Source organism: Balaenoptera physalus (assembly GCF_965194825.1).
Source record: "Balaenoptera physalus genome assembly, chromosome: 11".
NCBI lineage: Eukaryota > Metazoa > Chordata > Mammalia > Artiodactyla > Balaenopteridae > Balaenoptera > Balaenoptera physalus.
This window is the reverse complement of record NC_138896.1, coordinates 5,925,756-5,940,763: the sequence shown is the minus strand read 5'-3', so window position 1 is coordinate 5,940,763 and position 15,008 is coordinate 5,925,756. Positions and strand designations below refer to the sequence as shown.

General features: G+C 44.4%; 1 protein-coding gene across 3 annotated transcripts in view; it reads left to right on the top strand.

Annotated features, from left to right (window-relative positions):
* Positions 1-6,210: 6,210 nt before the first annotated feature.
* Positions 6,211-15,008, top strand: part of BLOC1S5 (biogenesis of lysosomal organelles complex 1 subunit 5) — a 77,438-nt gene continuing 68,640 nt past the window's right edge. For 2 of the 3 annotated variants that reach the window (XR_014250882.1, XM_082413417.1), the window contains exons 1-2: positions 6,216-6,386; positions 10,784-10,866. Coding sequence is in view for 2 of the 3 variants with exons in the window: in XM_082413417.1 (XP_082269543.1) it covers positions 6,266-6,386; positions 10,784-10,866 (204 nt within the window). In the remaining variant the exon portion in view is untranslated. Of the gene's footprint in view, positions 6,387-10,783; positions 10,867-15,008 lie in introns of all 3 variants that reach the window. The other variant, XM_082413418.1, reaches the window with a different exon arrangement.

Below are 15,008 nucleotides of genomic sequence, written 5' to 3'. Positions count from 1 at the left end.
AGGTACATAAACCTACACATGTGATAAAATTATACAGAACATAATACACACACACACATACACACACACAATGAGTACAGGTAAAACTAGGGAAATCTAAATAAGATTGATGAACTGTATCAATGTCAATATCTTGGTTATGATATTCACATTTACAAAATGTTACCAGTGGAGGGAAATCAGGCAAAGTGTAGGACGAATCTCTGTATTATGTCTTAAAACTGTATGAGAATCTACAATTATCTCAATAAAAGTTTTATTTAAATAATACAGGAAACGTCTCATCGATCCGGAGACAGCTAGAGAACACACAAGCCCTTCAGGGAGATGACAGAGTCCTTTCTGTCCTCAAAACTCTGAGATTCCATGGGTCACAGAGCAAGGATGCAGAGCAGCCCCACCCCCAGCCCAAGGTGGCTGGCAGGAGGGCTCTGCCACTGGAACTCTTCTTTCAGTTGCTCTTTGCTGTCTGAGCTGCAGTTTAAAGATTTCTGTAAAAGAGGAGAAAGAAACCGAGGTGTACTCTGGACCTGACCATCCCAGAGAACAACGCAACGCAGTGCTGGGCGGAACAAAACAATCAAACAGCTGGAACGTGTATCTACAGGCTGTAAGCAACAGAACTGCAGGAAAGTCATTGCATAGGGATTTAATATTGTCCCCTCTGGTAGATGTCGCCTCCGTGAGGGGAGGAAAAGGCTGGGTCAGTGCTATATCCCAGCCCTTAGCACGGCGCTTGGCACACGTAAAGTGCTCAATCCATATTTGTTAAACGTGTTTGAATGAGGAAATGAAAAGGCCAGTTAGAGGTAGTATGGCTTCCCTCTTCCTTCTCTCCAGATCACCCTCCCCTACTTTCTCTTTATCCACCACCTACACTTAAACACGTATGCAGGGACCAGGTTGTTTCTGCCCCAAACCAGCTGAGCATTTAGCCTCTCTACGCCTCAGCCTCCTCACCTGTCAAATGAGGAGAATAGTAATGCTACCAACTGCAGAGGACTGCCATGAGCCCTAACTGGATCAGCACGTGTGGAGCACTTACAACATTAGCTGGCCTGTCGTAAGTGCCATGTAAGTGTTCGTTCAATTGCAGCAAGTTCTGACGCTGACTCCCAGAGTTAGCCCAGATCTCATAGACTCCAGAAGGCTCCACAAGCTCTGGCGGTTCCCAGGCCACCTGAGCTTCTGTCCAGCTGTCTACAAATGTCAGGAGGTCTCCCTTTACCCTTTCAGGTTCAAAAATTCCCTAGAATGACTCACAGAACTCAGGAAAGTGCTGTACTTATGATTACAATTTTGTTGTAAATGATACAAATCAAGACCAGCCAAATGAACAGATGCGTAGGGCGAGGTCTGGGAGGGTCCCAAACGCTAAGCTTCGGGGTCCTCAGTTTGCCTCACCCTCTTGGCACATTAAAGTATGGCTACCAACCAGGAAGGTCACCCGGGCTGCCCAGAAGGTTTTTACTGGGGTTTCACTGTGAAGACATGGTTGAGGTATCATTGCCCACATGACTGAACTCAATCCCCAGCCCGCTCTCCTCGCCAGAAGTCAAGCTGATATTACATGGCTCAAAGCCTCAACCCTTTAATCACATGGTGGTCTTTCATGCATGGCCAGCCCCCATCCTGAAACCATCCCGGGACCCACGCGAGTGAGCGCTTTGGCATAACCTCCGGCCCACCAAGAATAACAAAGCCACTCCCATCACTTGGGAAATTCCAAGGATTTAGAGGTTATCTTCCAGGAACCAGGGACAAAGATCAGCCAAGTTCTTTATTATACAACAAAAATAAAGTTGATTCAATTCATTGAACAGGCAGAAGGGGCAAGGAAAACATTCCAGGAAGGGGGTGTCTAAAAAGAAAGAGGCAGAAATAATGTCTGGCACAGTCATGACACAGTAGAGAGACCACCTCCCCACCCCACCCCAGCAGATTGAGCTCTGCTGTTTTAGAATGCACCAGCCTTGAAGTCCATAGACCAGGGCTCTGACCATGGTTCTGCTATTTGATAACTATGGTACCATCTTGTGGGAGTACATTTACAGATCATTGTAAGCCATGTGAAATCCTTTCTATAAGAGATGGGCATAATTTACACACACACACACACACCTACCTTAGTGTATTAAACAACAAAAATGTATTATTTCTCATAATGAAACTGCACAATTCAGATTGGGACTTGGAACCCACTGTCTTTTAATTGAAATCACACACCTGGTCTCAGGACTTAATGAAGCTCAGGTTCTTTATGTCTCAGCGCAGAAAGAATTCAGTGAGAGACAAAGTGATAGGTGAGAAATGAATTTATTTAGGGGGATACACATTCCATAGACAGAATGAGGGCTGTCTCAAAAGGCTAGAGTGGCCATGGGAGAAAAACATTTCACAGACAGTGTGGGCCATCTCAGAAGGCAAGAGGCCCCAAAATATGGGGTGGTTAGTTTTTATGGGCTGGGTAATTTCATAGGCTAATGAGTGGGAGGATTATTCCAACTATTTTGGGGAAGGGGTGGGGATTTCCAGGACTTGGGCCACCACCCACTTTTTGGCCTTTTATCCTCAGCCTCAGAACTGTCATGGCGCTGGTGGGTGTGTCATTTAGCTTACAATGAGCGTATAATGAGGCTCAAGGTCCACTGGAAGTCGAATCTTCCGCTGTCTTGGACCTCATGGTTTCTAGCCAGTTTTTGTCATATCCTCAATGGCTATGTCATTCTTTTAGAGGTTGTGTCCTGCCCCCTTCCCTCCTGTTTCCATAACACTGTGGGTTGATTTGGCAGTTTTCTGGCTTCATGTGGTGGTACCCACTCCACTGTAATTCATGGGACTGCATTCAGCTGGCTGATGGCTGGGCTGAAAGATCCAAGAAGGCCTCCCTCACCCTTGGCTGCTAGGGGGCCTCCGTTCTCACCTATAAAGCCTCTCTCTACAGGGGACGTCTCATCTTCCCGTGCTTCTCCCCAGCAGGACAGCCTAGACTTCCCGACAAGAGCAAAAGCAGAAACTGCCAGGTGGCTTAAGGCCCACCATGTTCTACCCATCAAAGCAAGTCACAAGGTCAGTTCAGACTCCAGGGGAGGGGAAACAAACTCCATCTCTTGATGGGCGGGAAGGGAGGAAACATCGCAGCCATCTTAGAGGCTCTCCCACATTCTCTGATCCTTAGCTTCTGTATCTGAAAATGGGTATTTTAATATTTATCCCAACTAGATTAATGAGAAGATGGTATGTTATGTGTGATGACATTTTATAAATTGTAAAGCGCAAAACACGTGCAAGACATTATAGTGGTGGCAAATAAAGGTGGATTGGGAGAAAGAGCAGATTATACAGGGCTTTAAAAGGAGATAGAGGAGGTTATTGAAATAGTATTTATTGAGCATTTGCTATGTGCCAAGCACTAAGTACTTTACAGGTATTATCTTCTTTAATCCTCACAACTTTATAATATGGATATCTTATTGCTATTCTGTAGAAAAGGAACATCAGGCAAATGGCACAGCCAGAATTTGAACCCAGTTCTGTCTGATTCCAAAGTCTTAACTACTGCACCTGGAATTCTTATATCATAATCAACTGGCAATTGGGTAAGGGGAGGTAGCAGCTACTCCAGAACTACTGAAACAGAATCTGGGGAGGCAGATGTGCAATTTTAACAGCCATGTTAATGTGGGAGAAGTATCAATCTCACTGTACTAGAGGGAGCCTGAAGCCGAATCTGGCTTCTGTACCCCGACACCAAATTAAATCTTGGAGACAGAGTTTTGGGTGAAGTAGAAGAGAATAGCTTTATTGCTTTGCCAGGCAAAGGAGGCCACAGCAGGCTCCTGCTCTCAGAACTGTGTGGCCCAATCTAGAGGGGGGGTAGTGAGAAGTTTTATAGTAATGATTCAAAGAGGGCGTGATCAGCTCGTGGACATTCTTCTGATTGGTTGGTGGGGAAGTAAGTGGGTGTCAGCATGGTCAACCTTCTGGTTCTAACCGGTCTGGGGTCAACGTGCTTATTACGGTTAATTTCTCCCACCTGGTAGGGGTTTCAGTATCTGCAAAGATATTGTTATGTATCCCTGCCCCAAGGCTGCACTATTTTTTTTTTCTTTTTGGCCACACTGCGTGGCTTGCGGGATCTTAGTTCCCACACCAGGGGAACCTGGGATTGAACTCCAGGCCACTGCAGTGAAAGCACTGAGTCCTATGCACTGGACCATTAAGGAACTTCTGACACTGCTGTTTCTTTTCACTGTTCCTCCCTTGTCTCCGCATCCCCTCCCTTCCCTAATTAGCAACTGTTTGAACCTGCTAGTTGGAACTCTGGGAAGGTCATGGAGGCTGAATGAAGCCGAGTTTCTGTAATCGAGAAATGAGGGACACAGAATTTTGTGCCCAGGAGCCCCACAGTGTCCTGCTCAGTATCAAGTCTTCCCAGGCTTTTCAGTAGTTCAAAGAAACTAAGAAGACAAGCTTAGAGAAGATTTAGTCTGGCAGATGCAGAAGGAAACTTGAATACGAAAAGTGCCTAGAAGTGGGGGGGATAACGAGGGGCTTTAAAAATAATTACGTTTTCTAGAGGTTAATGCCAAAGCGAGGGAAGTAAAAGGTTAGAAGCCCGACCCAATAACATGCAGTTAACCAAGTTCACATTCTATTTATGAATTCATCTATTTTATGCCTCTTTGTTATTCCTGTGCTAGAAAACCCCAAGTTCCATCTTCACCGCACCCCACGTGACTTACACAACATTTCAGTTCTGAAGACAAAATATACCTCCTCTGGGAAGTCGTTCCTGGCCACCTCCTGCCCCCAGGTGTCCCACACATGTGCTGCACTTTCCTCCATCCTGTCATATACAAGGCCCTAGACTGTAAATGTTGGTGACTGAGAGACCCGTGAGGGTAAGGACAGTGCAGGAAGAGAGGAGGGAGAAGGGAGAGATTAAGAGATGATTCTTAGAAAGAACCGCTGGGTGAACACAGGAGATGAAGGAGTCACTGCAAAGTTGCACCGTCTGTCGTTTGAACAGGCACAAATATTAACGCAAGTTCATGTGCCCGACGCACAGTGAGGCCAAACAAACTGAAACGTCGGCGTTTGGAGCCAGAGAAAGGTTTATTGCAAGGCCGTGTGAGGAGACAAGGTGGCTCATGTCCTAAAAAGCCTCCTGCTCTCTGAAGGGTTTCGGCAAAGCATTTTTAAAGGCCAAGTGCAAGGTGGGGGGAGGGGTCTGCAGGGTACGCGATCAGATCGTGCACAATTCTCTGATTGGCTGATGATGAAGGAACAGGGTGGTGTCACAGGGGTTAACTTTATCAGTCCTTAGGCTCCGGGAGGCCTGGGGCTACATGCTCATAGTCATCAAGTAGTTAACATCTTCCATTTGATGGGGGTGGGTTCACGTCTGTGAAACACCTCAGGAAAATTGCATCAATTACTATTATCTAGGTACTTCAGAGAGGGGCTAAAGCAGAGGCTATGGGGGAAGGCTTGTGCCAGGAAGGGAGTGACAACTTGTTGAGAATACAAGATTAACTCTAAGGAGTTTACCAAACAGCAGCACTAGATACAAATCTGTCAGCACCGGATTTGTCTCTTCAGGGCTACGAATCAAAGCAGCCTAGCAAATTATGGTCCCTTCCATAATTACATGCATTTATTTTATCTTATTCCCTATAACAACTGGTTGAGATGTTGTAAATACAAATGCCAAGAACAGACGTTTCTGCTCTTTACATGGGCATGAATGAGTCTGAGAAGTGATTTGGGCAAATTACTTAATCTCTAATCCTGTTTCTTCTTTTGTTAGAAAGAAATGACAAAACTGTTTCCCGCAGTTGCCATGATGAGCAAATGTGGCAAAGCACGCACGTCAACAACCTCCATTAAATACTGGTGGCAGGTAATAATATAGATAATGTATTTACACCACTATTATTCATATTCATCTATGACTAGATCCTCTCTCCGCCAACCTCTCTAAACCACGATAAATTCCAGCAGGTTTAGGGAAGAATAAGTTTAGCTCTAACTTTCAGACACTTTCCTATTCCGGCAGCATCTGCCCTAACCGAGCATGGCGGCACCGGCTTCTTCAAGCTCACGTCCCTGGCCGCACCATAGTGGCTTTATAGGAACCGCCCGCTGGGTAGACTCAGCGTCCCCGATGCCCTTTGATGACGCAAAAACCCCGCGCGGGGAAAGCGGGCCGCGTAGGTTTGCGCAGGCGCAGCGCGGTCGCGGGTGGGCGGAGCTGGCCGGGATGAGCGGCGGAGGGACGGAGACCCCTGTGGTTTGTGAGGCCGCCCCGGGCGGCGGCGGCGGCGGCAAGAAGAAGGAGTCGCTGGGGACCGGGGGCTCGCCAGCCCACCTCATTATCAAGGGTACGGAGTACTAGGGCTCTCGGCCCGGTGGTCCCAGCGCAGCCCCACCTCCCAGGCGGCGTCCTCTCACCCGGGGCCGAGCCCGAGGTCGACCCCCGGCTCCCGGGCGGCCTGGCGTTTGCGGTGGGTGGGGGAGGGGTCATTGTGCATTGGCGCCTGTTTCCCCGCGCCAGGTGCCTCCCAGTAACAGCAAACCGCTCCAGCCCCTCCTGCTTCCTCGTAGAAGCCGCAGCCGGGAGCCTTCGGGCTTCCCTCTCCCCTCCCCCAGGCCGGGACCCTGCGTGGAGCTGGCGTGGACGCGGGCTCGCAACCCACGTGTGATGCCCTGAGCTTGGGAGTCGGGAAGGGCCCGCGCCCCCAGGCAGGCCGCTTAGGAGGTGTGTGCCTAGGCCGTTCGCCCTGACCCTGTCTGCTCCTGGGTCGTGCAGGGTGGAAACGAGAGAACGTGAAGGCATCTTAAAACACGAAAGCCCCCCAACACGTGTAGCGATGTCCACTCGTCCCGTGGACGAGCTTTGAGCTGGGAGAAGGTCACAACCTAGCTACAGCCCGGATTCTCACAGAACCTGAATTGGTTTGATTGTCCAAGCTCTCAACAACTGTTTCCTGCAGGAAGATCTTTGCCAGTTAAATACCGCACCTTCTCATCTCCGTCCTCTCTTAACCCCTCGCTTCTGCCGGCAGCCCTACCGTCTTGCAGTGTTGAAGCCCTTGTAGGATTCCGGCGCCCTTCAGCGCTGCCCAGGGAATGGCATCCTCGTGTTCATGCCTATTGCATTTTAACCGTATCTGTCAGGTTTGTGTAGAATTCAGGGTGTCTCAAATCTAGTTAGTAGTGTGGGCGTAGTGCAGGGGTGTTAGGCCTTAATTGTTTACATGTGCAATCTTAGTGAGCTATTACTTAAATTTTTTTTAAATTACGGTAAAATACATGGAATATAAAGTTTCTCTTAATCATATTTTAGCGTACAATTCAGTGGCATTGGTACGTTTCACGTTGTTGTGAAACCATCACCACCATCCAGCTCCGTAACTATTTCATCTTCCCAGACTGAAGCTGTGTCCCCATTAAACACGGCCTCCCCAGTCTCCCCTTTCCCCCGCCCCAGCCCCTGGCAGCCACCATTTTACTTTCTGTTTCTGAATGTGGCTACTTTAGGTACTTCATATACGTAAAATCGTGCATGTGTCGGAATTTCCTTCCTTTTTAAAGCTGAATATGATTCAGACATTTCATTGTACACACACACACACACACACACACACCCCACATTTTGGGCATCCATTCACCCACGGATGGACACTTGGGTTGCTTCGCATTTTTGGCCCTTGTGAGCATGGATGTACAAATATCGAGTTTTTGCTTTCAGTTGTTTTGGGTATATACCCACAGCTGAATTGCTGGATCAAATGATAAATCTATTTGTAACTTTGTGAGCAGCCACTCTACTGTTTTCCATAGTGGCTGAACCGTTTTACATTCTCACCAGCAGTTCACAAGTGTTCCAGTTTCTCCACAACCTAAACAATACTTGTTATTTTCTGTTTCTTTGGTAGTGGCCGTTCTAATGGGTGTGAGGTAGTATCTTGTAGTTTTGTTTTTGTTTTTGTTTTTTAATATTTATTTATTTATTTTGGCTGTGCCAGGTCTTAGTTGCGGCACGTGGGATCTAGTTCCCTGACCAGGGATCGAACCCGGGCCCCTTGCCCTGGGAGCTCGGTGTCTTACCCACTGGACCACCAGGGAAGTCCCAGTGTCTTGTAGTTTTGATTTGCATTTCCCTAAGGTTAATGATGTTGAACATCTTTTTATGTGCCTACTAGACATTTGTAAATCTTATTTGGGGAAATGTCTGTTCAAGTACTTTGCCCATTTTTTAATCAGGTAGTGTGTTTTGTTGTTGTTGAGTTGTAGGAGGTCTTTTTCTATTCTGGATATTAGCCACTTTACAGCCATGATTTGCATATATTTTCTCCCATTCCATGGGTTGCCTTTTCACTCTGTTGATTGTGTCCTTTGATGCACAGAAGTTTGTGATTTTGATGTAGTACTTTTTTTAAAAAATTGAAGTACAGTTGATTTACAATATATTAGTTTCAGATGTAGTACTTCCTTTAAAAGAAGGTAATTCAAAGGAAGTTTTTCAGGTTAATTCAAAATTGAGTTATAATTGAAAATATGTCTAGAACCTCCTTGGGTTTTTTTGTGGAACCATTTACTATTTTCATTCTGAAAATCTGTTTTTAGTTCATCTTACTTGAAGACTATCGATTGTGAAAATATACGTGTCGAGTTTTATTGCCAGGGTCTAGTGAAAGGGAAATATATAAATAAATGATTTCAATACTTAGGCCCCAGGTGTTTGAGGTTTTCTGGGCTGTGGTTGGCTGTTAGGAGACAGGGGGAGCTTCCTGGGGCATGGAGTGTCTGACCTGAGTCTTGAAGAATAAAGGGTTAGTAGCTGAGAAAAGAGGGCAAGGATATTTTGGACTTAGTTTGGAACAGCATGAGCAAAGGCGTGGAAGCCTGAGTCAGCATGGCATGTTTGGGAAACCACACGTGGAAATCAGACCGAAGAAGAATTCTTGCCTTTTTAAGGAGATTGGACTTCTTGTTGAACGTTCCATATTGTTATGGAACAACAGTAAGTACGAGTCATGTGGTTAGATCTGTGTTTTAAATATAGCACTCAGGCAGGTACAGTGGATCTTCGTCTTGCAGGAGGCCCATTTGTGAACTTGCCTACTTTATAAAGTGAATTTGTAACTGCAGAACCAGAGAATACAAAGGGCCTACTGTCCTGCAGATAAGCGGAATTGACTGTACATGGAGTGGGTTGAAGAGGGGTGTGACTCGCTCTGTTGAAATAGTCCAAGACAAGCAAGGATGGAACAGAAGGGATGGATGTGAGAAGCAGTGAGGTGACAATGGTGACGATGTGGGTGTTATCAGAAAAGTTTACTCTGCAGTAAATTGTTCCTTATGATGGGCAAAGATCCACATACTACATTAAAGGTCTGCAAATTCAGGGCCAGAGCTTTATTAGATAATGAGAGATCTGCAGTTTACTGTGTCTTTTCTTGTCTCATAGTCTGTTGAAGTGCTTATTTCTATCATTTGTGTGAAGAGATTGTGTGCCCACGTTAGAGTATGAACTTTGAAGAACAAAGGATTATATCTTTTGTCTTGTTAACAAACAACAAAAGAGTGCTTTGCCTGTAGCAGGGCTGGGATTGAGTTTATGTGGAAATATGTGGCTTCCCTTTACTTTATTAAACTGAGAGAATTTGTTTGTAATCCTTGGGACGCCTGCAACTCTGAATTATTATAATGTGTTTGTTTTGTTGTTATAATGTTATTACAGAACCAGCTTAATTTCTGTGGTCGTGTGTGTTTTAGAATCTTTTCTTCCCCCTGATCTTCACATCTTAAGTTTTGGAGCGCAGTCAGGGCTTCAGAGGTGATCATTACCCACTTCTGAACAGAACTGAATTCTCCAAAGACTAAGTAAATTCCCATTACATCAGGCCACAGACGCACATGTCCCAAAATCAGTGGAATGGCTTCTCAGTCATATAGAAAAATGTGTGTTAACCCTCTGTGGATGATACAAACAATTTGGTCTCTGAGATACTCACTGGAGTAGAGAGGAAATTTCAGGACAATATGGTAAGTGGTATGAGAGCAGAATATGCCCCGGGATGACTCACCAAAAACAGTTAAAATTCAGAACTTTTTTCCCTTAATTATGACTTATGGAGACTTACAGTGAACACTCACCAGCCATCTGAATAAACACACATGAAGAGCGCCATCGTGCCCTTTGCTCTCATTGCACGGCCCTCCCTCCTCTAAGGTAACCGCTGTCTTGAATTTGGTGTTTATCGTTCTCGTGCATTTCTTTATAGCTTTATGGCTTCTGTAGATGTCCCAACAGGAAGTGATTTTGCATATTTTGAAAGTTTATATAAATGGCTTTATCCTTCTGAAAGTTGCTTTTTTGCGGGATTTATCCTTGTTAATAAATGTAACCCCACTGTATTCATTTTCACTCACTGATTTGTAATATCCATCCTATGAGTATGTTAGGTCGTTCCCCTTTTTTTTTCTTTTGACATTATATTCATGCTGTAGTAAACATTATGCATTTCTCTTTCCTTTGTTTAAGAGTTTTTCTCGGGCACATACTTAGGCATGAAATTGCTAGGTATACGTCTTCAACTTTATTAGATATTGCCAGATTGCTCTCAAAAGTACTTTACCAGTTTGCTGACTGGATAATCCATAGTCCGAACTGGATTTTAACCTTCATACATTTCTGGGGACCAGGAAGAGTAAAGCTAGAGATTGTGCCACTTAGCATGGATTGACCTTGAGTTTCATTTTGTCTTTACAGATCTTGGAGAAATTCATTCAAGGCTGTTAGATCACAGACCAGTTATCCAAGGTGAAACCCGTTATTTTGTGAAAGAATTTGAAGTGAGTATTTGAAACCTATTTTGTAAAAAGACTGCCCTAATTGTTAGTGTGTTAATATATGGAAGGGAAATCCCCTGGTTTTAAAATCTATGATTTCTGTTCATGTGTTCGTAAAATATACAGAGTATTCAGAGGCACTGACATGAATGGAGGGAGCACAAGAGTAGACAGCAGGCGCCTTGGGCTCCAGTTCTGGTGCCTGCTCTCGGGTATTTACTGTCTGTTGAGCTCAGGTTTTCATGTATAAAATGAGATACAATGAAAAAAATGATTTTACAGATGAATGGGTCAGTTTTGCACACCCGTTTTCTATATTTTTTTTTCTCATTTGGGGCAGCAGCATCTACCCAAAGCACTCAAGTGAAAACATGAGAATCGCCCGTGGCTATTCCCTCCCCTTTAGGTTACATTCAATGATCAAGCCTTCCAAATGTTACCTAACAAATCTCTGTCCTTTCTGATTGGTATGCCTGCTTTATCAACCCAGTCAAATCCAGTCTTCACCCTGCTGCCAGAGCGCTCTGACATTAACTCTTTAAAAACCTTTAATATCATTTTCTGTCTACAGGACAAAGCCCAGCATCCTTCTATGACCCGGCTCCTAGCTTTCTAGCTTTACCGTCGTCTCCCACCCCACCTTGTGTGCTATGTCCCAACAGTCCTGATGCACTAGCCTGCCATTCTGTTTCGTTTGACTGTGATTTTGCACATGTATAATTGGTTCACTCTGCATTGAATAGTAACATCCCAAGCTACTGTTGGGTAGATGGTAAATGATGTTACACAAGCAGTTTTGTGATTTTGTGGAAGTTGGGGTTTTCTTTTATTTCTTTTTTTTTGGCCTTGCGGCTTGCGGGATCTTAGTTCCCCAACCAGTGATTGAACCCCCTGGCAGTGAGAGCACCAAGTCCTAACCATTGGACCGCCAGAGAATTCCTGGGGTTTTATTTTCAAATGAGACTCCAACCAAGCAGGAAGTCTAAACCTGCTGAAAGGAGACAACCTTTCCATAAACCCTTTAAAAGTACAGGAAGCCTGTGGTACAGAGCACTCAAAGCAGAGAGACAGAGCTGCTGCATTAGACACCATTTCTGGGTTCAAGAGACTCAAAATCTGCATAATACCTGCTTCACGGGGTTATTGTGAAGATTAAAGGTGTGTGTATCTTAGAATATTTTCTGGTACCTAGGAATAACTGGTAGTTATCTTCATCATCATTACTATTGCTGTTGTAGGGTAAGAATAATTATCCCACACACAGAAAATTAACCATAGACTATTCCCTCATCATGCTATGTAAAGATTATTAACAATTCAATTAGTGAGAATAAAGTAGTGGGAATAAAGTCTGGGCACAGCATGGTGGGTACTCTGCTCACGGTCTCACAAGGTTCAAATCAAGGAGCTGTCCAGGCTCCATTCTTACTTGGTGCTCAGGGTCCTCTTTCTGACTCACAGGATTTTGGCAGGACTCAGTTCCTTGCCCAGGTAGACGAAGTTCCCATTTCCTTGCTTGCTGTCGGCCGGGGCCGGTCTCAGCTCCTAGAGGCCACCCATATTCCCTGCCACACGGCCCCTTCCTTCTTCAAAGACGTAAGTGAAGTCTCCCTTTCATGCTTTAAACCTCTCTTACCGAGAAGAGTCCCATCCCTGTTAAGGACTCACCTGATGGAGTCAGGCCCACTAGGGATAATCTCCTTTTCTTAAAGTCAGCTGATTTGGGGCTTTAAGTAAACCTGCAGAATAGCTACACAACAGCACCTCGGTTAGGGTTTGACTGAGTAACTGAGAGGTGTGTATATCCTAGGGGTGGCGCTCTCAGGGTCCATCTTGAATTCTGCCTTCCGTGAGCTCTTATTACTACCTATATTTTCCTTACTCTTTGCTTGGTTATTGCCCATTGTCCTTCCTAGAATATAGACACTTACCTTTCTTATGCTCTGTTGTGTTCAAAGTGCCTGAAAGAATGTCTTGTGCATTGTAGGTACTTAATATGATTCAAAAACACAATTAACAGAGCTTGGCCTAAAACCTGGCTTTTCCAACATCCTTTCATAAGTCATCTTTTTTTTTTTTTTTTTTGCCAGTCTGGTTAATTTGAAATGCTAAATAGCTTTTATTTTTAAAAAGTTTGTAAATGTATCTCTAAAGGCCTACTATATATTATAAAAGAAGCATAGAATTTTGGAATTAAGATGACTTCTCTAATCCAACGCCCCAGCTTCACTGAGCCCAGAGATGGAAAGAAATGTGTGGAAGGTCACACAGCTGATTAGTGGATGAGCGCTCATTAGATAATGTAGGTGGTTCCTGTGAAAGGGCTGTACAAGCAAGACTGAGTCTTGAATGGATGATGAAAGAAGTGTTATTACATTTATGCTGCGGAATATATTATATTGAAGAGCTCACTCCCTTTTGAAGCCAACACCTCTGTTAACTGGGGCTGAGAGAAGACGGGCGTGTGCCTGAGAGGGGAGCAGTTACCTCGGTTCTGCGTTGTTCAGCCCTTCAGGGTCTGTTTGGAGACAGGGCTGTGCTGAAGCGTAAAAGGACATGGGCCTTGGAGCTGGACGTGTGACATATCTGGGTTCAAATCCTGGTATCCCTCTTCCTAGCTGTGATTATTTGCTCTACTAAGGCCTAGTTTTCTCTTTTTTAAAATGGGAACAATAATACACGTTGCAGAGTTTTTGTGAGGATTAAGTAATATATCATTTTTTTAAATCCCTGGTATGTTGATGTTAGGCAGGTGTTGGTAACTGTTATTATTAAGAGAAAGATGGGAGCAAGTAAAATCAAAATTGTATTAATTCAGAATTTGCAATACTTTGAATGAGTTTTGGTTCAGTTTTTAATATCTTTAGGGAAAACAACGATTTGCTAAGCAAATGACATAGACATCTCAGGAAAATGTTTACTAAAGAATAAAATTTTCACACTGGGTATGACAGATGTAAGCTTATTATAGAAAGTGAAACAGAATGTCTTCAGCACTTATTTTGTGTGAGACCTCATGTCAGGAACCAGTGCTGTATCCCTGAGTAAGACAGACAGGGGCCCAGCCTTTATGCAGCAGGGCAGGCTCATGTTGTCACTGAAGAATGGTCTCTGAAGGGCTCAAAAATATTTCCTCAGCTGCGTTTGCGCTCTCTCCAGCTAATTGGTCACATGACTCCTCTTCTTGAAAAGTACTTGATGCCGTCCTTTCACGCAGCCACCTCCCCGGTCCGTCTTTTTTAGTGTCTCCTGGAAGCTTTCCTGTACGTCAGGCTCGGCTACCTTTTCTGTCTGTTACACACTGACCTTTCCCCTCAAATTACGAGAGAAAAGCTGAAAGCATTTTAGAGATTTAGATTTGAATGGATATGTGCATTACTTACCGTTCTTTTCTATCTTGGCCCCAATAAAAACATCCTCTGTTTAATAAAAGTGCTCTTTCCCCAGCGTCGCACAGCTGGACTGGAGGAACGGGAGGCAGAGCTGTCAGGGCTTCCTACGAGTTTCGTCTTTTTTTTTTAAATTGAAGTACAGCTGATTTACAATGTTTCAGGTGGACAGCAGAGTGATTCAGTTATACATATATATATACGCGCACACACATACATATATATGTATATTCTTTTTTAGATTCTTTTCCATTACAGGCTATTACATGATATTGAATATGGTTCCCTGTGCCACACAGTAGGTCCTTAAGTTTTGTCTTCTCTAGGTCATTTAAATGTGGTTCACTTGAAGAAAAACTGGCTAGCATTTAAAAGGAAACTCGTTTATAGTTTATATATTTTTAAAGGTTAACGCACGTGGCAATGATAATCTTTTTCTTTATAAAATTTTCTTTCTTAAAGAAGGGACTAAGTGCCACACGGTGGCAGCATTACTTAAATTATCGACGTTCTATTGTAATATTTTAAGCTCTCTTTTTGTGTTTGTTAGTATTTCAGGACAGTTGACTGTCTTGCTCCCAGCTGCACACAGCTCTTTTATTCCCCACAATTCCAGTAAATACTATGAACAGAGATCCCGGCAGGGCGCCTCCAGTGAGCCTGTCTGGTTGTGGCAGCGAGTAAAGGCATGGTCTTCTGCATTGTTCTCTTTCCAGCTGCAGGATGCCGGAGCCTCTCTCGTGTGAGACAGGGGGA